Below are 25907 nucleotides of genomic sequence, written 5' to 3'. Positions count from 1 at the left end.
TTTGTCCCCATGGAACAAACCTTGTACTGAGACTCACATACAACAAACAGATACTCCTACAACGAACTACATGTTTGTAATATAATTGATATGAAAGTAAAGTAGAGGCATGGGTGAGAGCTTATATATATAAGGAGATCTAACCTTGTCTAGAAGGATCAGGAAATGAAGAATGACATTTAAACTGAGACCCAGATAATAAATGTGCTAGCCAGATATAGATGATTAGGGATGGAATAGCATTAAAGTACGGAGAATGGCATGTGGGAAAGTTCTAGCCTGCAAAGCAGAATAGAGGAGTCAGGAAAAGTCAGTGTTGCTAGAAAATATGAAGGAAGGGAGAGAATGGCACGAGCTGAGTTTTCGAGAGGTGGGTTGTCAGACTGACCATGGCCTTCATGACCAGGGAAAGGTATTTCAACTTTTTCCTGGGTGAAATGGGAAGCCATGGGAGGAATTTAAACAGCAGGGTCTCATGTGAGCTTTGACTTTTTAGAAAGAGCACTCTGGCTGTTATGTAGAATAGATTAGAGGAAGTAGATGAGGACATGTTGGAGTGTGGACACAAGGGGTGCATCCAGTGAGGCTAGTTAGGAGGTGTTGCAACAGCCCAGGTGGGAAGTAGCTTGACCCAGGGTGGTGTGGACAAGGATGGTGGCAGTACCGGTGAAGGACAGAAAATGGATCAAAGACATATTTTGGAGGTAGAACTTTCCTGACTTGCTGATGGATCAGATATGGGAATGATCAAGGGAAGATGGTCAGGATGACCATGGTTCCTGTCATATCTGTGGCTCTTCTAATGATAAAGGCAATTAAAAATCACATTCCTATACATGATTAAAAGCCTTCCATTTTCTTGATAGTTTAGCTTTTATTATATTGTAACAGTTATGGATATGAGTGTCAAGAAAATCCTGTTTAATATCACCTGAGAAGAATTTATGTTTTACTAGATTTGTCAAAGGAGCTCATGGAATTTGTATTATGTTATGATTTTGAGTATTGTAATGTTTCTCTGTGTTCCCCGTTATCTCCATCCTATTTCATCCTCATTTCATCTGAGGCTACAGCATGCAAATGATGGCTTCCAAGACAAAAATTAGCATGAAAGGGAACATCACATCCTCATTTCTTAATAGCCACTGCCTCATTTCCTTTAGGTTTCATTTCCTTTAGGTTTCCTTTCTGATTTCTTTTGCCCAGATGGCCCATTGGTTGCTACTAATTCTCCTGATGACACTGAAATTCACTGCTAGCTTGGTCACACAAAGCACTGTGTGGCCGTGCTCAGTAGTCCTGGGTGGACCTTGCTCAATTCACAAGAGACAGCGTGGACCCTGGACCTGACGCTGTCAGGTAACGTATACAATCCTGATGCAGGCTCCACGGTCACGGCCTGAAGTTTGTTTTGACATCTTCCTTGGCTCTTATATTTCTCTTGGAGACTCCGATATCAGATCGTATGGATTTAAATTAATCCCAGATCTTCCGTTTAACCACTGGGGTGCCTTAGGCATTTACCTCATCTGCTTTCTCATTTGTGAAAAGAGAATAAGGTCAGGCTATTGGGAATATCGAATGAAATAACTCATATAAAGAACTGTGCACAGTGCTTACTTAGCACATAGGAAAGTACTCCATATATGGGAGTTACTGTTTCTGTTGTTATGAAAGGGAGTTGCTCACATATTACTTTCTTTCCTTTTACTCATCTCTGGTAATGACAGTTTAGAGGGCAAGGGGTTTTCTCTTAGAAGGAAAAGAAGATTCTGAGCCAGCCCTCGTCCCCAAACAGGCCTTGCAAACAGGCCTTACCAAATTTGTTGCTCTGGCCATGGACATCTCAGGGAAGAGAAGCCATGGGCTCCCTTCTCTCATGTGAGCTAATCTGACAGCTGAGCTCTGCTCAGTACCCTGTCCTTTCATTTAGCTGGCTCGATGCAGCCATCAGTCCCCTGGGGACTGAAGCAGATTACAGCGTCCTCAGCATTCTGTCTCACTGAATGCCTCCGGAACTTGTTGGCAGGAAGCCACTAGTTGACTTGATGTGGTCCTTGAGCAAGTCAATTAGCCTCTCTGAAAAGAGGGTTGATGACCCCGAGGACAAGGAGGTGGAGGAAGGGCAACAGCCCCTCCTATTAGCCCTTTGCAACTTGACCTCTGGGGTCTTCCCATTCCCTCCCTTCAGTTGCCCACCCTGCCCGCTCCCTGCCTCTCAGTCCACAAGCTCTTTGATGGTTTTGTGCCTTTGTACCGGTTCTCTCTCTCTCTCAAGTCCTACTCCAACATCCTCACCTTCTTTGACTGACAAATTCCTGCTCATCCTTCAAGGCTTATGTCTAATGCCATTTCTCTCTGATGCCTTTTTATTCATTCATTCCACAAATATTTACTAGCCAAGGCACTGTGCTAGACCTGTAAGATACAGCTGTGAACAAGATGGGCAAAACCCCAGCTGTCGCAGTGCCGAGGGAGAGACCGACAATAAACAAGTCAATGAGCGATAGAATGTCATGTTTGTGGTACGTGCTATGAAAAGACCAAAAAAGTGCGCAGGTGTGGAGCTGCTTCCCGAGGAAGCTGTTTTTGAACTAAGACCTGTAGGATGAGAAAAAACCAGCCATGTGAAGAGCAGGGGTCTGGATGCACAAATAAGCTAGTTTTGTTTGAAGAACAAAAAGAAAGTTGGTATGACTAGAATATGATGAACAGGGAAGCATGAGAAGAGATCAGAAAGATCTCAGGTAAGGAGTTCAGATTTTATTCTGAGTGAATGGGGAGAGGTGAAATCAGATTTTGTAGTTGTAATAGCTATCTCTGCTATCTCTGTGGAGATTAACTCTGCTATCTGTGTGGAGAATGATGGGGGAGGAGAGAAAAAAGAGGAAAGGAGGCGGAGAGAACGGGGAGCCTGGTTAGGAGGCTCTGGCAGTAGTTTAGGGTGGAGAGGATGGTGGTGTGATCCAGAATTATAGCTATGGAATGGGGAGAAGTAGACCACTTCGAGATATATCATGGAGGTGTGGTTAATGGGACCTCGCTCATGGATTGGATTTGGGGGCGGAAAAAGAGGAATTCTGGGGCTTCCCTGGTGGCGCAGTGGTTGAGAGTCTGCCTGCCGATGCAGGGAACATGGGTTCGTGCCCCGGTCTGGGAAGATCCCACATGACGCGGAGCGGCTGGGCCCGTGAGCCGTGGCCGCTGAGCCTGCGTGTCCGGAGCCTGTGCTCCTCAATGGGAGAGGCCGAAGCAGTGAGAGGCTGCGTACCGCAAAAAAAAAAAAAAAAAAAGAGGAATTCTAGGTTTCAGGTTTGAGCAAATGGTGGATGGATGGGTATTTAGGTGGATGTATTTTAATGCCATTTGCTGAGATGGGAGACACTTGGTGATAATAATGTTTAGGGGATTGGTGAGTCTGAAGTCTATTTTGGACTTGTTAATTTTGAGATGTCTATTAGATATCTGAAGGGAAATGGCAAGTAGCTATTTGGATCTACAGGTGGGAATCTTGAGGGAAGAGATCAGAAATATATATAAATATACTCCCCCCCTCCCCATGAAGAGTAAATTTCTCCCTCCTTTGCAGGGTTAAATTAGGAACCCAGCAGATCCTAAGTTCTCCTACCTCTGTGGGTCCCATATCATATCAAACATATTAAAATTCAGCTTTATCCCACATTAAGTTTAATTATATGTGATTGCTTAAGTTTTGAGCTGCAGATGACTAGTTTGACATTTTGCATTTTGTAGATATTTAATTAAAATATCATTTGATTTTGCAAATTTGAAAGGCAACTCTATTTTGAATGTTTCACGTTATTTTTGGATGCCCTTGGAAAGCTTATTGTGCAAGGCATGGGACTTTTAGCCCTTTATTGGATAGCTTCATATTATAACGATGCATTTTTGTATCTGTGTTTCCCACTAGACCATTAGCTTGAAGAGGGCATGAAGGACCTCAGAGCTTGGTATATGACAGAGACTCAAAGTTTATTTACGGAAGCAATTCATTTGGGCTCATAAGGAGAAAAAGCCAAGTCCAGGGATACAGTGTGCTTTCTATCCACACTTGGGAAAAGGCTCTTACCCCCTGCCTTGCAACACATATGGACTTGTTTTCTCTATGGTACTCATAAAAAGGAGGCAGTGTTGTGTAGAAGGTTGATGCTGTGGGCTTGAGTTTCAGCCACACCCTTGACTTGTTGTGAATCTTACAACAGAAAGTTAGTTTCTGTAGGTCGCTGTGATTTTTTTGGGTGCAAAATTAAATAAAGCCATTTTAGTAGAACTCTGCCAGCTTCAAAACACTGTATTCTCAAAATAATGTCTTCTTTTATAAAATGAAAAAGGGTCTTACAATTCAGGCCTCAGGGAATGTTTCTGGAAACTTCTAGCAGTGGGGATGCAAAATATCTTTTGTTGCCTGATGCCTGGCCCTGAAAAAGCAATAGTTGCAACAGTTGTTGGGGGCAGGGGACCCAAACAGTGGCCCTTCAGAGAAGAAATCTTGCAAGAAAATCTTTCAGTAATACGACAGTCAAACATCCTTCTAAGTCCCTTGCAGGTAGAAGGTAGGAAGGAACTGCTGGCATCCCCAGGTCCCAGACTTGCCCTCTGAGACTCAGTGATGCTGCACGACTGCATCCTTCTTGCCCAGGAATTGACTCTGGGCCAGATCTTCACCTCTCATGATGAAGAGGAGACATGATTGTATGGATTACAGCCCCATCTCTACTGCCAAGCTGCTCCAATGAGCCACAGTGAAATTAAGTCCATCTTGGCTATGCCCTGCTAAATTTGTCAATGGCTCCTAAGTATTCTGCCGAGGATTTCAGATTGTGTAGGTTTGCAACAAACAGAACTTTGGAAATGGTTGTCAACCAGGCAGGAGAAGCAGGTTCATACTTTGTCATTGACACGTACTGAGTTTGGGGCCCAGGGCCCAGCTTGGGCCAGGTGAGGTCGGGCTGCGGCTGGCCTTTGTGCTCCCGCTGCCATTTTGTATCAGCAGATGGAAGGCGGCAGTGTTGAGCTGGCCAGGCCACAGCGGAAGTTGCCTCCAGTTTTCTCCATAATCGTCAAGCTGCTGTCTGTCGTTGCCCTTTGTGCGAATTAATCTGAATGATCATATGAAAGCAGTTGAGAATGCATGCCCACTTATATTTTACCTGCGTGATATTCTTTCTACATGAGGGGGATGGGGTGTTTGATATTTCCATACTCAGACGTGCCTACGGTGTTGATCACTTGATGGAGAGATTTTAATTTAGTAGTTACTACAACAACCACCTGCCCTTCTCTGCGAAGCACTCAGTGTGCAAGTTCCTCAAAATGAAGAGTAGACTGTTGGGTGGAAAACCATGAGTCTGATAGATCAGTAGCGTGATGATGAGGCCCTAATACTGGGGTGAAAGGTGAGAAAATGCCGATCAATCCACGGATGGATACTGATGATTAGCGAGGTCTTCCATGGGTGTGGGAATTGAAAAGAATGGGCACACTACCCATCTTTTGGAAAGTGTAAAAATGTCGATTCTTCTTGACTGATCCATCAAATGTTGAATCACTGTCCTTTGCAGCAACGGGCTAATTGGATTAAAAAGCATTAAAACAATTGACTTGCTTCCCTGAACACCTCTGGTGCAGCAAGTTCACTGGTGACGCTCCTCCTGCTTTAGTCCCATCTGCTTAGTTAAGCCCTAGCCATCCTCCAAGAACCAATGCTAGTCCAGACAGCTCTAGGAAACTCGGCCTGACCAATCCAATTCAAAGGAATTTCTGCCTCTCTGAACTTAGAATTCACTACTTAGTATTAATGGTCTTAATACTGAATTTTATTTTTATTATTCTGAGTCTGGTTATGTAATCCCAATCAATTTATTTCAGTCCATACGCCTCAGCTTTCTCATTTATAAACAGAGGATAATACATGTCTCTGCTCTAGAGTTTGTGTGAAACTTAAAAGAGGATATATTTATATCAGTATATATATACTCTATATTCCCATATTGTACAGCACATAGTAAGTGGTCAATAAAATTAGTTTCTCTCCATTTCTGTAATGGGACTTCATGGCAGCAGGTCTCTCTCAAACCTCCTTGTATCCCCAGATCTTTAAACCTAATTGGAGCGCAATATGTGTGTCACTTCTGTTGATTTCTCATTTCTTTTTGCAAAAGACAGGGCATTCGTTGAACTTTCAAGGCTAGTGACCATCTCAAGCAGGTTTCACAAAGATCTATAATCCATGGTTGTTTTTTGCTAACTATACAGTCCTACCCTGTGGCATGTACTGGAGATTGATTTTAGAAAAGTCATCTTCTAGGCATCCAGGGATACAGCCAACTAACAATGATACACAGGATATTAGCCAATTGAACAAGGTCATCTTCTGTAACAGCTTTCACACCTGCCCCCGCTGCCTGACCTCTTTGTGCCCAGCCCCTTGGTCCCCACCCTTCCATACACGCACTGGCGGGTATGCAGTAGTCCATGCCCTGGGGGAAACCAGGGAAAGAACAGGTCCAGGTGGCCCTTTCACTGGACATGGCATCTGTACAATGCAATAGCAACTGTACCGAACTTCTGTAGATTTTTTTCACAATCTGCTTACTAAAAATGGGATTTAACATACATTCATGACCAAACCTAAACTGATCCTTTCTTCCATTGCTGTTACCTTCTCCTTTTTTTTCAGTTCCCACCTCTGCTCACCCTTTTTCCCAACTTTATTTAGATGGTTCATTCACCTCACCCTTTCCTCCATATTCAGCGTCTATGTGGAAACAGAGAAGTTTCTCATGACCTCACCCTTTCGGAGATGTTTGCACATGGGTACGAACAGATCAAATAAACAGGAACTTAGGTTAATTTAATAGAAAAAATAAAATATGGAATAACATTGATTTTGGCCAGTATCAATTACAACCATTCTACTATATTTTACAAAAAAACAACTGAACATTTTACACATGTACAGTATTTTTCAGTAAAAGTGGATTTGGATTTAACAATGGATCACTAATGAAAAATCAAAAGACAAAAGAAAACAGAAGATAGGACTTTTGTCTCTAGAGGTTAGAGCATTTGTTAAGTCTCCAAACTTTGTACTATCCATTACATATATCTCATTATGAATATATATATTTATACATAATATATAACATTAACTTAAACTTTGAAAGCATTATGTTCTAGTTAATAATATTCTGTAGATAAATGAGGCAGTAACCACTAGTAGTTAAACCAGTATTTCCACAATGTGTGCCTGCATGGTCAGTGAGAAATGGAACACATGTTGGTAGACCCCAATGATTTTGACTGTCATATTGATAGTTATTTGTCTAAGAACCCAGACATCATTTTTATTTTTCCCTTCATAGTAACTTTGTGCCTCATATATTCTGGGTGGGTTCAGTTAAATGGATTTCTTTGCAGGCAAATCTGGTTTCACCATCTGCTTGACCTTGCTTTAGGCTCTCACTTGCTTTTGTCCACTTAGAGACTGTGCCTTTAAATGTAAGACTTTACATGCCATACCTGGGACTAACTTGCTTTCTTCGGGTCAGAAGGGCCTGAAGTGTTATGAAGAGGGAAATTACTCAACAAAATCAGTTGATTCCCTAGTTACGTATGAATCATTACGTGACTCAGTATCACTACAGTGCTCTTAAGAGGGTCATTAGACTTTATACTCATTATTTACCTTGGGTTCAATGTTAACTTTGATGTCTAGGAATGCATATTTTCAAGGTAGGCTTTTTACTACCTTGCTGCTTGGATGGGGACCTTAGTTAGCATCCACTTCCCAGGATAACCTATATTGATATCATTCCTCTTCTCATCTGTGAGGCCAGTGACATCTTGGAAGTGAGGCTGTCAGAAGCCTAAAGCTTGCAAGATGGCTGGTCATTCTCAAAGCAAATGAGGTCACCAATGGAGCTTTGATATGAAACATGAAGAAACTTGCTATCAGTCTATCCTCTCCTAAACAGAGAAACTCAGAGTTATGAAAAGATCTATCAGGTTTCCTCATTTTTGACCACTGATCCAAACAGTCTTCACATCATTCAGTCTGCTAGATTCCAGGATGTGTTTGGGGAGTCATAGAAAACCAGTGAAGATATTTCCAAGAAAACAGATGATCTCAGTGACATTCAGTGGACAGGTGTATCAGAGCATGGTTATAGAGGGACAGAGGAGTGGGAAAAGAACAGAACCAGGAGGGTACAATCATGCTGCCCATATTCCATTTCCAGTTTTATTTTCTTAAAATGACAAGATGAAAAAAACTTCTAATAAGCACCATTGAAAAATGTTGCCCGGCCAACTTGGGCACAAGCTTAAATATTATTTAAATAAATTCCATTTCTTAAAAATACAGGACCTTTTAGAAACTTTTGACTCCAGGAAGAAATTTTCTTCATCATATCCAAAATGCTTCCCACTACAACACATGGAATTTCTGATGGCCTTAAAAAAAAAAAAAAAATGCTATGGGGATAATGGCTGAATAGCACCAAGAGATTGTGCAGGGTTTACAAGTGAACACTCTGGATTTGGGGGGAGCTGGATCAGTCTCAGCTATTTTGTGAATCTTTGCATTCTGTCCATCACCACTTTGACTATGCAGAGCAATCCCATTTGACCAGCTGTATGTGAAATAACCGAATCTACCACGGAAAAGCCAGTAGCAGCAAGTCTATTTGATGAAACCAGTGGAGCAGACTTATCAAGTGGGCATAACGCCAAAACCAGCACATAACGCATGAAGTAAATTATGTGTGGAAAGTATCAATGGTCAACTGTGAAAAACCAAGACAGACGACACTGAACACAACTCTGCGGGATGGTCTTAATGCCCTTAGGTCCGGTTTTCTGCCATTTCCCCCAACAGTGGACTCAAGCATGAAAAATGATGGATGCATGAGCTTTCTGTTTCATTTTGATCTATGTCTGTCTGCTCTTGTGATGTTTTTGAAAGGTATATTTTTAGGAGTCTCAAAGGGGAAACAAGCAAGTAAATGCAAAAGGAAAAGAAATGGACCTTCAAAAACAGGGCAGGAAGTCAAATCATTACTTTAACGTCAAATTTTGGCATCAAATGCTTTGGTCATACAATACTGTCTCTGTGGTTCTGGCTGTTTAGCACTAAACACCCAGTTATAAAAGGTAGGCTTGTTGTAGGTTTATTTTTTTTTTTTCCATTTAAGTTCTGACAAAACAGTTCACCATCTCCCTGCACAAATTTGAGAGAGAGAGAGAAAAAGAGAGCAAGAAAGAGAGAGGTGGCTTGCTTTTTTTTTTTTTTTTGCTTGCTTTTTTCTTTTTAATAATAATATGGAGTAATCTATAAGTCTACAGGAACAAAGAAATCTAGGATGGCAGCTCAGCCTTGGAACGTACAGGTTTTGCAGCAAAGTTGTTGAAGAACCTTCCGTTGGCACAGATTGTTCTTTTTCACTAGCATACAGAAGCCTCCTTCCGCCCAGGACTCTTCCGTTGCTTTTCCAGGAAGTCAGCAAGAGAGAGGGGAAGTTGAGGACGAGAGCAGCATGATGGACACACACGGAAGAAGGTTGTGATTGGCCAGAGAGGCAGATTGGGGGGATTGGAAGAGATCATTCAGGAGCAGTCAACAGGAAGAAATTGGGTCCACCCAAAGTGATTTCAGTCAAGGAGAGATATTCCAGTCCAACGGTAAATGTGATTGGTATCCATTTATGAAAGGAAAAAAAAGATTAGAAAAAGAATAAATTAGAAATCAATAATAATACGGGCAAGGAATTTTTCTTTTCAGAGTTACCTAGAGCAGAGCGTATACAGTCATTTATACTATATTTCGCTGACTCCAAGACACTGGATTTCAGATGCGCCACTACTTTAAGTACTACCAAGAAAAAAATGCATGTGAAATGGTGACACAGTAGGCTCTTACCAGAATATTCGTTTTATGCTTATTGAAAGTATTAAATTTATATAACATGCTGTTTTGTTTCTGGGCTTATGTAATAATTCTTCCTGTGAATATTGAGAAATAGTTTAACTTGTTCAAGCTATTATGAAGTGCAGTTAAATGCAACACAAGTAGGACTGATCATGTGTCTAACTCAGTTGACTAGACATATCTGTGACTAAGTCCCAGGCGATGACAACTCTGTCACATCAACCTGTGGATCAAAAGCAGTTGTAAGCTGCCATGAATTATAAGATGCATCTGATTCCAGAGCTGTTAAAATATATTAAAAAAGTATGTCTTAGAATCACTCAAATATGACAGTTGAAAGAAAATAAATCGCACATCCCTGAATGCAACTGCCACGTGATTTGAAAAGCCTGGTGAGCCAACAATGATCTCATTCCTTTAACCGACCTGAAAATGGACTCATCACAAATCATGGTTCTTCATTTTCCACTTTTGCCCGCAATCCTGACACTCCACTTTTACCAAAGTGCCATTGGCATAAATTATCCCATGCTTACTGTGGTTTAGGGAAAGCCGTTAAAGCATCGCAAACCTTGAAATGCCCGGTACCAAGTGCTGTGGGTGAAAATTTCAAACGAGCACTGGCTGGTAGCTAAAAGGTGATACTTACATAGTACCTGGGGTGCTATCCCTCAATCTTCTCACCTCCATGTTGTGTGGTGAGAATTAGCCCTGGCCACGAAAAGTTTGAACACAGAGCCTGAGCAGGTCTGCCCGTCCCGGCCAGATCAATCATGCATTAGAAAAGCTATGAAGATGCAGAGTCACCTGTGATGCTCTGTGGATATGAGACCATAAATGATGTTCCCATGCATGCCATCGCATGCTCAGATCTTTCTGATGTTTGAGATTCCTAACGGGAAGTTGTAGAATAACCATATGAGGTCGACAGCATTATCCTTCTCATTTTTACAGATGAGGGAAGTGAGGCCCAGAAAAGCTCATAACCTGCCCAAGGTCTGGAGGCTAGGTATGAATGACAGCATTCTGACTCCTGAATCCCCATTCTCCCAACCACAGCACTCTCCTGCCTCTTGTGAAATTTCCAGAAGAGGAACCATTCAAAAGAAGACCAAGATTAAACCCAGGGAAATGATTTTATCAGGGAAAACTGTTCCAAATGCATGGTTTTTTTTATTTTCCTATTTTCCTAACAGTCCAAAGATGTTTAGAACAACGATGGTTCAAAACATTCTCTTTCTGCATCATTGAGATGCACGTCCGCATAAAATTTAGGCACAAATTTTAGGGCCGTCTCTGCATGAATTATATCGAGAGTCAAAGTTCACAAAAGGCTGGAGTTGGAATAATTTAAATTCGTTCATTTTATAGATGGGGAAACTGAGGCTAGAAAAGTGAGAGAACTTGGTATTTCCCAAATTGTCAGGGGGAATGGCGGCACATTAAAAATACCTGAGAAGATTGTAAAGCTATCAGTGCTCAAACTGTACCCCAAGACCAATTTAAATGAATCTCTGGGGAAGGTCTGGGGTCCTGGCATTTTGATTGAGAACCACTGGTGCAATGAAAAGAAAAACAGACCGACATTAACATTAGAACCGATCTGTAGTTGGTTCTGTCATTAGATAGACGCCTATCTATCACAGCTTAATGAAAGATTCAGATACCATTTGATTGTTATTTACATATCAAAATTATAAACAATCCAAATAAGAGGAGAGTGGCAATAAACTGTGGCATCTCCACATGATAGAATATTAAGCTGTTATTAAAAATGAAGTTTCTGAAGACTTTGTAAAAACATAATGTTCATCTAATGCTTAGTGCAGAAAGCAAGATACAAAACTCCATGTACACGGTATTTTAAAAATCTGATGAAAAGTACATATGCCAAAAGACTGGAAAAAATACCGTAGGTAGCCTTTTCTAGTTAGTGTTTGATGTATGATTCCAACTATATGACATTCTGGAAAAGGCAAATCAATGAAGACAGTAAAAAAAGTAGTGGTTTCCAGGGGTTGGGCAGGGGGAGGGAAGGAGGGAGGAACAGGCAGAGCACAGAGGATTTTCAGGGCAGTGAAGGTGTTCTGTATGATAGTACAATGGTGGATACTTGTCTTTATACATTTGTCCAAACTCATAGAACGCCAAGAGTGGACCCTGACGTAAACTATAGACTTCGTTGATAATGATGTGTCAATGTAGGTATCAGCTCTAACAAACATATCATTCTGGTGAGGGACACTGATAATGGGAGTGTTTGTGTGTGTGTCTGTGTGTGTGCGTAGGGTAGTCAGGGGCTATATGAGAACTCTGCACTTTCTGCACAATTTTGCTGTGAACCCAAAACTCTAAAGTTGTAAAGAACCAAGTTTACTACGTAAAAAAAAATTGACTAGTGCCATCTTGGTTAGTGGACGCTCTAGTTCTTCTTGCAATTAAAACAACCAAAAGGGCTTCCCTGGTGGCACAGTGGTTGAGAGTCCGCCTGCCGATGCAGGGGACACGGGTTCATACCCCGGTCCGGGAGGATCCCACGTGCCGCGGAGCGGCTGGGTCCGTGAGCCATGGCCGCTGAGCCTGCGCGTCCGGAGCCTGTGCTCCGCAACGGGGGAGGCCGCAGCAGTGAGAGGCCCGCGTACCATAAAAAAACAAACAAACCAAAAAAACAAACAACAACCAAAAAACCAAACCCATTGAGGGTAGAAGTTCGAGATGAATGAACGCCAACAAGATATTGGGCGTGTCCTATCTGGGGCACGCTTGAGAGTTTCATTTTCAAGTGGAAATATATTAGACCTTAACGTAGAAAGATCACACTTTGCTCAGAAGATCATAACGAGCAGTTGTACTCACCGTCCTTGCAGATGGCTCCCATCTGACACATTCCTAAGTCTAAGAGATACCCACTGGGGCAGCTCGTACAGTTCTTGAACCCCGGACCGTTGCATGTCAAACAGCTGGTGTCACATCTAAGGGGACAATGTACAATTTATCATCCTTTTGCACATCAGGCACAGAAGAAGATGTGTTTGCTACCAGCCTCTTAATGTCTTAAACTTAATCTTCTCCCTTTGAAGATGCCACAAAAATCTTTTCTTACAATAACTGCTAGGTTTGACAACATTAAAGAAAGCCTAGCAGGTAGACTATGATTTTCAAGGGGAGAGAGCATGCATTTGAAACAGAAATATTACTTCAGAGGTTTTAAAGTTCTTCTGAGGTGAAAAAAAAAATCAGTTGGGTTAAAGGTTCAGCACAGTGTCCACAGGTAAATGTTTGAACCTTATTTTTCATTAATAATTCTGTTTCATATTATTAATGAAGGCAGTCAAATAAGGAACCCGGTAGCCAAACACTAGGGCTTAAGGGGTGGATCCACTTACTTTTTGCAGGATTTGTATCCATTTTCTGAAGAGTGGTCGAAGTAATGGCTGATACTACAGCTCTGCACGCACCTCCCATCCTCCATGAAGTAGCCCTCTGTGCAGTTAATACACCCACCAGCACCTGCTCCTTAAAAGCAAGACAGATGCCGAAGACAGAAACAAAACCTCAGAAGAGGTTGCATGATGGGTTGCTTCTTGCATAGTTGGTTAAAATGGCATTAATAGGTTGTAATTTTAATAATTATGATGTTTGTGCTTTTCCTTATGTTCTTTGGAAAAAATAATGCTCCAATTTTACATTGAACCCATTTGCCAAAAACATCAAATCTCTTTGGAAAGCGAAGGAGGTATCACTGGGAAATTTAAGTTTTCAATGAGCATGGGCTACTAATGTCTGACCTCTGAGAATACATGCATGATTATCAGGAGAGACCCATGCTTCTTCAGCATTTATTTTAAAAATATCAAATGGGTTTGCATGAGTGATGGATAAAGACAGGTAAACAAAAGCCAAACCAGAGCCAGAAGAATAAACAAGAGGAATGGGAGAGAAGGTACCAGCACAGGTGGCGCAGAAGCGGTGGCAGGGTTGGCAGTCTTGGCCGTTGAAGTACCGTCCGTCCTCACAGGCAACGGCACACCGGGATCCCTGCAGGCTGAAGACACAGACACAGACACAGACTGCTGTGAACAGGCAAAGGAGTCATGACTCCCCAGCGCCATATGTAACAACTATAGTTCCCCCCAGAGACCAGTGGCTTTGGCAAAGCTTCGAAGCATGGGAAATAGCCCCTGTAGTCTTTTTTTTTATCTCCTCCCAATGCCTATAATGCTTCTCTGTGCCTAAAATTATGTCTGTAGCATACACACGTGCTGCAAGCTTTGGGGACATTTCTCTTAGTTATTAGACTGGCTGACACATTTCTTCTTAACATTTTACAACATGGAGGTTTTTAAAAGTATTTTATTGACCCAAGCAATCACCTTAGCTAACAATATGCCTACCAATTCCCTGATATCCAGACCTCCTAGACCTACTATGCCAGCAGTCCCCAACCTTTTTGGCACCAGGGACCAGTTTTGTGGAAGGCAATTTTTCCATGAGATGGGAGAGAGGGGGCAGTAGTGCGAGCGCTGGGGGGGAGCGGCCCATGAAGCTTCGCTTGTTTGCCTGCCGTTCAACTCCTGCTGTGCGGCCCAGTAGCGGTCCGCAGCCCGGGGGTTGGGGACCCCTGTACTACACAATAAACTTAAAAGTAGTTTTGTAACTATAAATGTAGTAGGAACACATGGTAGAATGAGTTACAACTGAATAAAAGCGTGCACAACTATCCTTGCCCAACCCCCGGCTCAAACTCCCAAGAATAGCCTTGTTTTGATTTTAAGTGTTTCTGATTTTAGTTCTTCTATTGGTTCCTATCAAAACAACAGAATTCTAATATACTTTTGCCTTTATTGCTTGATTTATTAATTTTAAACTCTAATGAAAAATTTGGCAAAATTATCTACTTATACTGCTGCTTCTCCAAACATCTCGATTTTCCTTAGTTATACTATTATTTAGTCTTTTTAGGTGTTACCTGTGTCATATTTTCTCTAAATAGCACTCTTAGGCGTTACCTAATGAGTTGCTAGAATGTCAAATGAGGAATGTGTACTTTTTTCTTCTAATTTTTATCAGCTATGAGCTTTTTCATAGTCTACAGAGTGATTCTTACAAACAAATGCATAAAATTTAAATGCATAACATTTAATATACAAATTTTACTCGTGGAATAACTCAATAGTGACACTGTTACCATAATCCTGTGTCACCCAACAGACAATACTAGAAAATGGGTATCTAAGCAACAGGGTCAAATGCTTTCTATTTTCTTATAAAAAATATATTTCTCTATATTGTTCCAATTCACGTCTTACTTGACTGTGTTTTGAATATGGATCATACCATTAAAAAGTAACATTTATTTTTCCCTATGCTCTTTAAAGAAATTTGGAAAGGACAAAACCCAAAGTAGTTGAAAAAGAATCCCAAACAGTCCTGTTCACATGTTAATCCATTTCCTTCTAGTATTTTATGCATAGATATTTTTGTTTGTTTTTAGCCAGTTATTTAAAATTTTACAGGTCTCTTGAGGCAAAATGGCCAACCCCAGAAGCCCCTAAGGAAAACGCAGGGAGCCTCAAGGAGACAGAAAGTATATTTCATTCATAGATCTTCTACTGGCCAGAGAGCTGTCGTTTAAAAAGCCAGTAAAAGAAAATCCCTTTCCTTTTTGTAGAGCTGTAAAAAGGGGACAGTGCATCAAATGAATCCTTTTGTGGGAGGAAACAGGACTACCAAAAAACTTATCAAACTTTTTAAAAAGCTGCCTCGTTTTTCTAATGAAGGACATTACTTCTGAGGTTGGCACTTATTCAGCAGGAGACAGAGGCTGCACTGTGTGAGGAGGGAATGCACTAAGTGGGACGTGCCGCAGAGCGGTCTCTGTGAACCATGATGCTTTCTGCTGGTTCCAAAATACAGGGGTGGCAAGGCTAACGAACCTGGTACCGCGAACTCCTGGGTTCTTTCTGGGATAAGCCAGCCAGGTTCGACCTGTGCTGTCCCACACGCTCTAGCACCCATGGCTCGGAAGCACTTGAAATGTGGCTAGTGTGGCCGAGGAACAGAATTTAACATTTTATTTTATTTTTGTTAATTTCATTCTAAATTTTACAAATTGGCACTTGATTCGGTTATTGGCAAACTTCTGAGTAAGTGTGGAACAACTTGGCTATATAAACATCTACTTCAACTAAATTTTATAAAATCTAAATACAGATCAAGTATTTCTCATAAAAAATTATTGTCTGAATTGAGATGTGCTTTAGGGGTGAAATACATATCAGATTTCGAAGGCTACGTACTACAAACAAAAAAGAATATAAAAGATCTCACTAATTATCTTTTATATTGTCTTACGTTGATCACATGTTGAAATATTTTGGATATATTTGATTAAATATTTTATTAAAATAAATTTCACCTGTATCTTTTTACTCGTTTTAATGTGGCTACTGACATATTTAAAATAACATATGGTTCTCATACTTCTGTTGGAGAGCACTGGTTAACTTACTCTATCAAATGTTCCCTAAGAAATATAGAGAATAATCTTAATCTTTCATTTCTCATGGACCAATTCAGTATCAGATATTGGAATAAGTGCTTTGTAACTGTTATCACAGTTAATCCTTATCATAATCCAGCAACATCGGGGTTATTATCACCTTTTTTTTTTTTTTTTTTTTTGTGTGGCACGCGGGCCTCTCACTGCTGTGGCCTCTCCGGTTGCGGAGCACAGGCTCCGGACGCGCAGGCTCAGCAGCCATGGCTCATGGGCCTAGCCATTCCGCGGCATGTGGGACCTTCCCGGACCGGGGCACAAACCCGCGTCCCCTGCATCGGCAGGCGGACTCTCAACCACTGCGTCACCAGGGAAGCCCGATCACCATTTTATAGATGAGAAAACCGGAGCTCAAGAGGGGCAAAGTGACTTGGCCAAAATCACACAGCTGATAAATGGCGGAGAAAGATTTGAGCTCACGTTTATCTTCCTTCTTTTCATTATGCCAATCTGCTCCTTCTACAAAAAGCAGTAGGAGGCCGACCAGACTGATATTTATCAAAACTGAAGTCCTGAGGTAAAAGGTGCTAAGCGAACTGACACTGAATGCATTTATGGGGAAAAAAAAAGAAAGCCATGGATAATCCATTAATCTAAATAAAAATGATGTTCCACTATTAATTAATGTGAAGAATTACCTGCCTAAAAACTGCCTGGACCCTGCATATTTCACCTCTGATCAAAGGTGAAAATAGAGGTACTGGTGATTCTTGAAAGGGAAGCAAGGGAGCACAATTCTAGCTCTATGTAATAAACCCAGAGTCCAACTCCTCACTCAGTGTGGGATGATCTGACCTTCTCTGAGGATATCAAGAGAATACCTAGTTCATTTGAGCTGCATGTTATCCTCTCAAAGAATCTATCAACTATCTGGCTTTAGCAATGTGCAAGTCTCATCCATTCAAGGAAAATATCCCTTGGTATTAAATCTATGTGCATATCATAGCATAATGGAACCAGCCTGAGGTGCTGAAGATAAGAGAATGATTGGCTATATGGAGAGAAATAATAAAGATAAGGGAATAGTTTCGACCATCAGAGGAGTGAATCATGGGGATTAAATATAATTCATTGGTGTTACCTACACAGTAATCCTTGACTGATGTACTACCGGTCAAAAAGCCTGAAGCAGGCCTCTCAAATGGCCATTTATTTTCTTGTATTTGAGCTATCTTTTCTAAAGGGAATTTTATTTGGTTTATAAACCTTAGCCAAGATGGTATCCATTTTTTCACATAAAATGGTAGAGATAATGCAAATAGCAATCAAGTGTTTGAATGGGAGTCAAACCAAGGGTAACTTATAAAAGGGTTATATTTACTTTTTTTTTTTTTATTTGTACTGAGAAGTCCTTGGGCTGTGTTACTTGATGAAATCCTTCACTCTCTTACCTTGACCCCTCCCTACATTCTGTACAGTTGTCGGATTCAGTACACGTCTTGCAGTTTTCACTGCATTTCCGGCAAAGATTTTTCTCTGTTAAAAAAGAAAAAGTAACAAGGTTATAAATCAATTTTGGTCAGCTGGATTCCATCAAAGCATATGTTCTAATGTTTGCTAATGTATGCTATAGTACACATGGCCTTGAGTAGGAAACTGTAGGAAAAGCCCCAGACTCAGCATTTGCTACCACTTCTCAGCAAACCAAATACAGGTAGGAACTATATAGCATGGGGTAACACCTTAGTGATATCTACCATTTTATAGACAAGAGAACTACAGCCCACTTAATTCTTAAATAGTTTATTGGTTTTTTTCTTCTTCCCATTCTCTTTCCCAAGCAGGGTCTCCTAACTTCCTACAATGAAAATCTCACTCGTGAAGCTGGGGCAATGTCACTAGTAAGTGTTGAGAAGCAACACTACCAGTTGAGGGATGGAATGGTAGACCCCATGCTCACAGCTTTAAGGACTACTCTGACGAACTATACTAGAAAAGAGAACTTGCTTTTAAGATTGCAGATAAGGGTTGATTATTTCTTGCATTGTTTAGGGTCTTAAACTTTATAGCAGCTGGAGACTTGATACCTTCTCTGAGATGCAAGTGGATTCTAACCTCATGTGTATGTAGACTTGAATGAAGCTTTGTCTATAGGCTTCTCTATCTGCTCTTTATTTAGCTGGTGTTCTTCAGGGTTCCACAGAGAAGCACTGCTTTAATGGATCCCTCTAAGGACCTCCTGGAAGTCCATTTCCTTTCTCAACTCTGAGCCCCTTGGCCTGAAATATGAAGTCCTTTACAATCTATGATCTCCCCCTCATAGTGTCATTGAGACTACTGGACATGGCATAGGCTCTGAAACCAGAGGACCTAGATTTGTGTTATGCTTTTAGCATTTCCAGTGGGCAGGTTCACAGTCTCTGTTCTCCCATTTGTTAACTAAATATTACAATAATGCGTACCTCTCGGCTTGTCTTGAGGAGTTAATGACATTATTCAAGGGAACTGTAAATATGTTGGCAGTAATTACTGCTAGTCACGATCATACATAATCACTATGTTATATGTAAATGGACTCATTAAAGGAGGAAATTAAAACAAAAGGCAATTGCATAGAAGGAGAGAGATGCACAGACCACTTGTATCAGCAAAGTAATTGTTTAAATAGCCTTCTTTAATTATCTACCTTCCAGGCTCTGGCAAAAGAACTGGTTCTCTCAGTTATCTTTATCCTATCATATACCATCTAGAACCAAACTCCTTTCCCAAGGCTCAGCCTTCTTGAAAGAATTTTGAATTTTTTCTTCAGGGAATCCTACTTTATTTCTGATCCCTTTTCTAAAAATTTTTATTGAAGTATAGTTGATTTACAATGTTGTGTTAATTACTGCTGTACAGCAAAGTGATTCAGTTATACATATATACACATTCTTTTTTATATATTCTTTTCCAATACACATTCTTTTTTATATATTCTTTTCCATTATGGTTTATCATAGGATATTGAATATAATTCCCTGTGCTATACAGTAGGACCTTGTTGTTTATCCATCCTGTATAGAAAAGCTTACATCTGCTAACCCCAACCTCCCACTCCATCGCTCCCCCTTGGCAAGCACCAGTCTGTTCTCTATGTTCCCGATTTCTGTTTCTGTTTCATAGATAGGTTCAGGTTCATTTGTGTCTTATTTTAGATTCCACATATAAGTGATACCATATGGTATTTGTCTTTCTCTTTCTGACTGACTTCACTTAGCATGATATTCTCTACTTGCATCCATGTTGCTGCAAATGGCATTATTCTTTTTTATGGCTCTGAGTAGTATTCCATTATATATGTGTGTGTGTGTGTGTACACACACACATCTTCTCGATCCATTCATCTATCTATGGACATTATGTCTTGGCTATTGTGAATAGGGCTGCTATGAACGCAGGGGTGCGTGTATCTTTTTGAATTATAGTTTTGTCTGGATATGTGCGCAGGAGTGAGACTGCTGGATCATATGGTTGTTCTATTTTCAGTTTTCTGAGGAACCACCATACTGTATTCCACAGTGGCTGCACCAACTTATATTCCCATTAACAGTGTAGGATGGTTCCCTTTTCTCCACACCCTCTCCAGCATTTGTTATGTGTAGACTTTTTAATGATGGCCATTCTGATCGATGTGAGGTGGTACCTCATTGTAGTTTTGATTTGCATTTCTCTAATAACTAGCAATGGTTGAGAATCTTTTCATTTGCCTATTGGCCATCTGTATGTCTTCCTTGGAGACATGTCTATTTAGGTCTTCTGCACATTTTTCGATTGGGTTATCTGTTTTTCTTGTTGTTGAGTTATATGAGCTGTTCTTATATTTTGGAAATTAAGCCCTTGTCCGTCGCATGATTTGCAAATATTTTTTCTCATTCTGTACGTCATCTTTTCATTTTGTTTATGGTTTCCTTTGCTGTGCAAAAGGTTGTAAGTTGGATAGGTCTCATTTGTTTATTTTTATTTCTACTGCCTTGAGAGACCAAAGAAAACAGTGATATGATTTATGTTAGAGAATGTTTTGCCTATGATCTTCTAGGAGTTTTATGGTGTCATGTCTTATGTTTAAGTTTTTAAGCCATTTTGAGTTTATCTTTGTGTATGCTGTGAGAGTGTGTTCTAACTTCATTGATTTACATGCAGCTGTCTAACACTCCCAACACCACTTACTAAAGAGACCGTCTTTTTCCCGTTGTATATTTGTGTATCCTTTGTCGAAGATTAATTTACTGTAGATGTGTGGCTTTATTTCTGGGCTCTCTATTCTGTTCCATTGATCCATATGTCTGTTTTGTGCCAATACCATGCTGTTTTGATTACTGTAGCTTTATAGTATTGTCTGAAGTCTGGGAGGGTTATGACTCCTGCTTTGTTCTTTTCTTCAGGATTGCTTTGGCAATTCTGGGTCTTTTATGGTTTCTTATGAATTTTAGGATTGTTTGTTAAAGTTCTGTGAAGAAATTCATGGGTAATTTGATACAGATCACATTAAATCTGTAGATTGCTTTGGGTAGTATGGCCATTTTAATAATACTAATTCTTCCAATCCAAGAGCATGGAATATCTTTACATTTCTTTGAATCATCTTCACTTTCCTTTATTACATGTTTTATAGTTCTCAGCATATAAGTCTTTCACCTCCTTGGTCAGGTTTATTCCTAAGTCTTTTATTTTTGGGGGTGCAATTTTGAAAGGTATTGTTTTTTTACATTCCCCTTCTGATATTCATTGTTGGTGTAAAGAAATGCAACTGGCTTCTGTATGTTAATCTTGTATCCTGCTACCTTGCTGAATTCGTTTATCAGTTCTAGTAGTTTTTTTGTGGAGTCTTTAGGGCTTTCTATATATGTAATCATGTCATCAGCATATAATGACAACTTTACCTCTTCCCTTCCAATCTGAATACCTTTTATGTTTTTTCTTGTCTGATTGCTGTGGCTAGGACTTCCAGTACTATGCTGAATAGAAGAGATGAGAGTGGGCATCCCTGTCCTTCTCCAGATTTTAGCGGGGAGGCTTTCAGCTTTTCACAACTGAGTATTATCTTGGCTGTGGGTTTGTCATAAATACCTTTTATTATAATGCTCCCCCCTTAAAATTTTTATTTTATAAAAATAAAATATAAAAATAAAATAAAAAAATAAAGTATAGTTGATTAACAATGTTGTGTTAGTCTCCGGTGTACAGAAAGTGATTCAGTTATACATATACATGTATCTATTCTTTTTCAAAATCTTTTCCCATTTAGGTTATTACAGAGTATTGAGCAGAGTTCCCTGTGCTGTACAGTAGGTCCTTGCTGGTTATCTATTTTAAATACAGCACTGTGTGCATGTCAATCCCAAACTCACACTCTATCCCTCCCCCTGCCCACCCTTCCCCCGGTAACCATAAGTTTGTTCTCTAAGTCTGTGAGTCTGTTTCTGTTCTGTAAAAAGGTTCACTTGTATCATTTTTTTAAAAAGATTCCGCATGTAAGTGATATCATATGATATTTGTCTTTCTCTGACTTACTTCACTCAGTATGACAATCTCCAGGTCCATCCATGTTGCTGAAAATGGCATTGTTTCATTCTTTTTTATGGCTGAGTAATATTCCACTGTGTATATGTACCACATCTTCTTTATCCATTCATCTGTTGATGGACATTTAGGTTGCTTCCCTGTCTTGGCTATTGTAAATAGTGCTGCAGTGAACATTGGGGTGCATGTATCTTTTCAAAGTATGGTTTTCTCGGTATATATGCAGGAGTGGGATTGCTGGATCATATGGTAGCTCTATTTCTAGTTTCTTAAGGAATTTCTATACTGTTCTCCATAGTGGCTGTACCAAGTTACATTCCTACCAACAGTGCAGGAGGGTTCCCTTTTCTCCACACCCTCTACAGCATTTATTGTTTGTAGACTTTTTGATGATGGCCATTCTGACGGGTGTGGGGCAATATCTCATGGTCATTCTGATTTGCATTTTTCTAATTACTAGTGATGTTGAGCATCTTTTCATGTGCCTCTTGGCCATCTGCATGTCTTTTTGGAGAAATGTCTATTTAGGTCTTCTGCCCATTTTTGGATTGGGTTGTTTGTTTTTTTGATATTGAGCTGCATGAACTGTAAATTTTGGAGAGCATTCCCTTATCGGTCACATCATTTACAGATATTTCTCCCATTCTATGGGTTGTCTTTTAATTTTGTTTATGGTTTCATTTGCTGCACAAAAGCTTTTGAGTTTAATTAGGTCCCATTTGTTTGTGTTTGTTTTTATTTCTGTTACTCTAGGAGATGGATCCAAAAAGATATTGCTGAGATTTATGTCAAAGAGTGTTCTGCCTTTGTTTTCCTCTAAGAGTTTTATAGTGTCTGGCGTTACATTCAGGTCTTTAATCCATTTGGAGTTTATTTTTGTGTATGGTGTTAGCAAGTGTTCTAATTTCATTCTTTTACATGTAGCTGTCCAGTTTTCCCAGCACCACTTACTGAAAAGCCTGTCTTTTCTCCGTTGTATATTCTTGCCTCCTCTGTCAAAGATAAGGTGACCATAGGTGCGTGGGTTTATCTCTGGGCTTTCTATCCTGTTCCATTGGTCTATATTTCTGTTTTTGTGCCAGTACCATACTGTCTTGATTACTGTAGCCTTGCTGTATAGTCTGAAGTCAGAAGTCCTGATTCCTCCTGCTCTGTTTTTCTTTCTCAAGATTGCTTTGGCTATTTGGGGTCTTTTGTGTTTCCATACAAATTGTAAAATTTTCTGTTCTAGTTCTGTGAAAAATGCCATTGGTAATTTGATAGGGATTGCATTGAATCTGTAGATTGCCTTGGGTAGTGTAGTCATTTTGGCAACATTGATTTTTCCAATCCAAGAACATGGTATATCTTTCCGTCTGTTTGTGTCATCTTCAATTTCTTTCATCAGTGTCTTATAGTTTTCTGAGTACAGGTCTTTTGCCTCCTTATGTAGTTTTATTCCTAGATATTTTATTCTTTTTGATGTGATGGTAAATGGGATTGTTCCTTTAATTTGTTTTTCTTATCTTTCATTTTTAGTGTATAGAAATGCAACAGATTTCTGTGTATTAATTTTGTATCCTGCAACTTTACCGAATTCACTGATGAGCTCTAGTAGTTTTCTGGTAGCATCTTTAGGATTTTCTAGGTATGGTATCATGTCATGTGCAAACAGTGACAGTTTTACTTCTTCTCCAATTTGGATTCCTTTTATTTTTTTTTTCTTCTATGATTGCCATGGCTAGGACTTCCAAAACTGGGTTGAATAAAAGTGGTGAGAGTGGTCATCCTTGAATTGTTCCTGATTTTAGAGGAAATGCTTTCAGCTTTTCACCATTGAGTACGATGTTAGCTGTATGTTTGTCATATATGGCCTTTATTATGTTGAGGTAGGTTCCCTTTGTGCCTACTCTCTGGAGAGTTTTTATCAGAAATGGGTGTTGAATTTTGTCAAAAGCCTTTTCTGCATCTACTGAGATGATCTTGTGGTTTTTGTCTTTTCTTTTGTTTATGTGGTGCATCACATTGATTTGTGTATGTTGAACCATCCTTGTGAACTTGGGATGAATCCCACTTGGTCATGGTGTATGATCTTTTTCATGTGTTACTGGATTTGTTTTGCTAATATTTTGTTGAAAATTTTTGCATCTATATTAATCAAAGATATCGGCCTGTAATTTTCTTTTTGGCAGTGCCTTTGTCTTTTATTGGTATCATGGTGATGGTGACTTTATAGAATATCTCTGGGAGTGTTCCCTCCTCTTCAGTTTTTTTGGAAGAGTTTGAGAAGGATCGGTATTAAATTCTTCTTTGTATGTTTGGTGGAATTCACCTGTGAAGCCATCTGTCCTGGACTTTTGTTTGTAGGCAGTTTCTAGATTACAGATTCTGTTGCACTTCTAGTGATCAGTCTGTTTAAATTATCTACTTGATTCAATTTTGGTGAGCTCTGTGTTTCTAGAAAGTTGTCCATTTCTTGTAGGTTGTAGAACTTGTTGGCATATAATTGTTCATAGTATTGCCTTATGATTTTTTGTATTTTTGCAACATCAGTTATTGCGTCTCATTTTTCATTTCTTATTTTGTTTATTTGGGTTCTCTCTCTTTTCTTCTTCATGAGCCTGGCCAGAAGTTTGTCAGTCTTGTTTATCCTTTCAAAGAACCAGCTCTTGGTTTTATTGATTTTTTTCTATTATTTTTTAATCTCTATTTCATTTATTTCCTCTCTGATCTTTATTATTTACTTCCTTCTGCTGACTTTAGGTTTTATTTGTTCTTCCTTTCCTGATTCTTTTAAGTGGTAGGTTAGGTTGTTTGAGATTTTTCTTGTTTTTTGAGGAAGGTGTGTGTCATTATGAATTTTAAGAACTGCTTTTGTTGCATCCCATAGATTTTGTATGGTTGTTTTTATCGTCATTTGTTTCAAGGTATTTTTAAATTTCCTCTTTGATTTCATGGTTGACCCATTCGTTTTTTGTTTTTTAATTATTTATCTTTGACTGCATTGGGTCTTTGTTACTGCATGTGGGTTTTCTCTAGTTGCCGTGAGTGGGGGCTACTCTTCATTGCGGTGTGTGGGCTTATTGCAGTGGTTTCTCTTGTTGTGGAGCCCAGGCTCTAGGCGTGCAGGCTTTAGTAGGTGTAGCACACTCGCTCAGTAGTTGTGGCTCACGGGTTCTAGAGCGCAGGCTCACTAGCTGTGGTGCACGGGCTCAGTTGCTCTGCGGCATGTGGGATCTTCCCGGACCAGGGCTCGAACCCATGTCCCCTGCATTGGCAGGCGGATTCTTAACCACTGCGCCACCAGGGAAGTCCCGACCCGTTAGGTTTTTAGTAGCATGTTGTTTAGTCTCCATTTCATCATTTTTCTCTGATTTCTTTTCCTGTGGTTAATTTCATGCCATTGTGGTCAGAAAAGATGCTTGAGATAATTTCTATACTGTTAAATTTGTTGAGTCTTGTTTTGTGCCCTAGGATGTAGTCAATCCTAGAGAATGTTCTATGTGTACTTGAAAATAATGTGTATTCTGTTTTTTTTGAATGTAATGTCCTGAAAATATCAATTAAGTCTATTGTATCATTTAGGATCTATTCTAAATAGATCCTATCTATTTAGTTTATTGTATCATTTAGGATCTCAGGTGCCTTATTGATTCTCTGTCTAGAAGATCTGTCCATTGATGTGAGTGGGGTGTTAAAGTCTCCTACTATTATTGTATTCCTGTTAGTTTCTCCTTTTATGTGTGTTAGTATTTGTTTTATGTATTTGTGTACTCCTACATTAGATGCATATATGTTGACAAGTGTTCCATCCTCTACTTGTATTGGTCCTTTTATCATTATATAGTGTCCTTCTTTATCTTTCTTTATGGCCTTTGTTTTAACATCTATTTTGACTGACATGAGTATTGTGACCCCTGT

The 25907-nt window shown here is 39.8% G+C and overlaps 1 protein-coding gene across 1 annotated transcript in view; it reads right to left on the bottom strand.

Moving 5' to 3' along the window:
* Positions 1 to 9391: 9391 nt before the first annotated feature.
* PCSK5 (proprotein convertase subtilisin/kexin type 5) overlaps positions 9392 to 25907 on the bottom strand; it is a 320817-nt gene continuing 304301 nt past the window's right edge. Inside the window, exons 17-21 of the mRNA XM_065879408.1 lie at positions 17900 to 17984; positions 13897 to 13994; positions 13336 to 13465; positions 12806 to 12921; positions 9392 to 9507 (exon numbers count right to left, since the gene is read on the bottom strand). Of these exons, the coding sequence (XP_065735480.1) occupies positions 9392 to 9507; positions 12806 to 12921; positions 13336 to 13465; positions 13897 to 13994; positions 17900 to 17984 (545 nt within the window). The remainder of the gene's footprint in view (positions 9508 to 12805; positions 12922 to 13335; positions 13466 to 13896; positions 13995 to 17899; positions 17985 to 25907) is intronic.

This window comes from Phocoena phocoena, chromosome 6 (genome assembly GCF_963924675.1).
Source record: "Phocoena phocoena chromosome 6, mPhoPho1.1, whole genome shotgun sequence".
Lineage (NCBI taxonomy): Eukaryota > Metazoa > Chordata > Mammalia > Artiodactyla > Phocoenidae > Phocoena > Phocoena phocoena.
The sequence above is the reverse complement of the archived record's forward strand: the minus strand, read 5'-3'. Positions and strand labels throughout refer to the sequence as shown.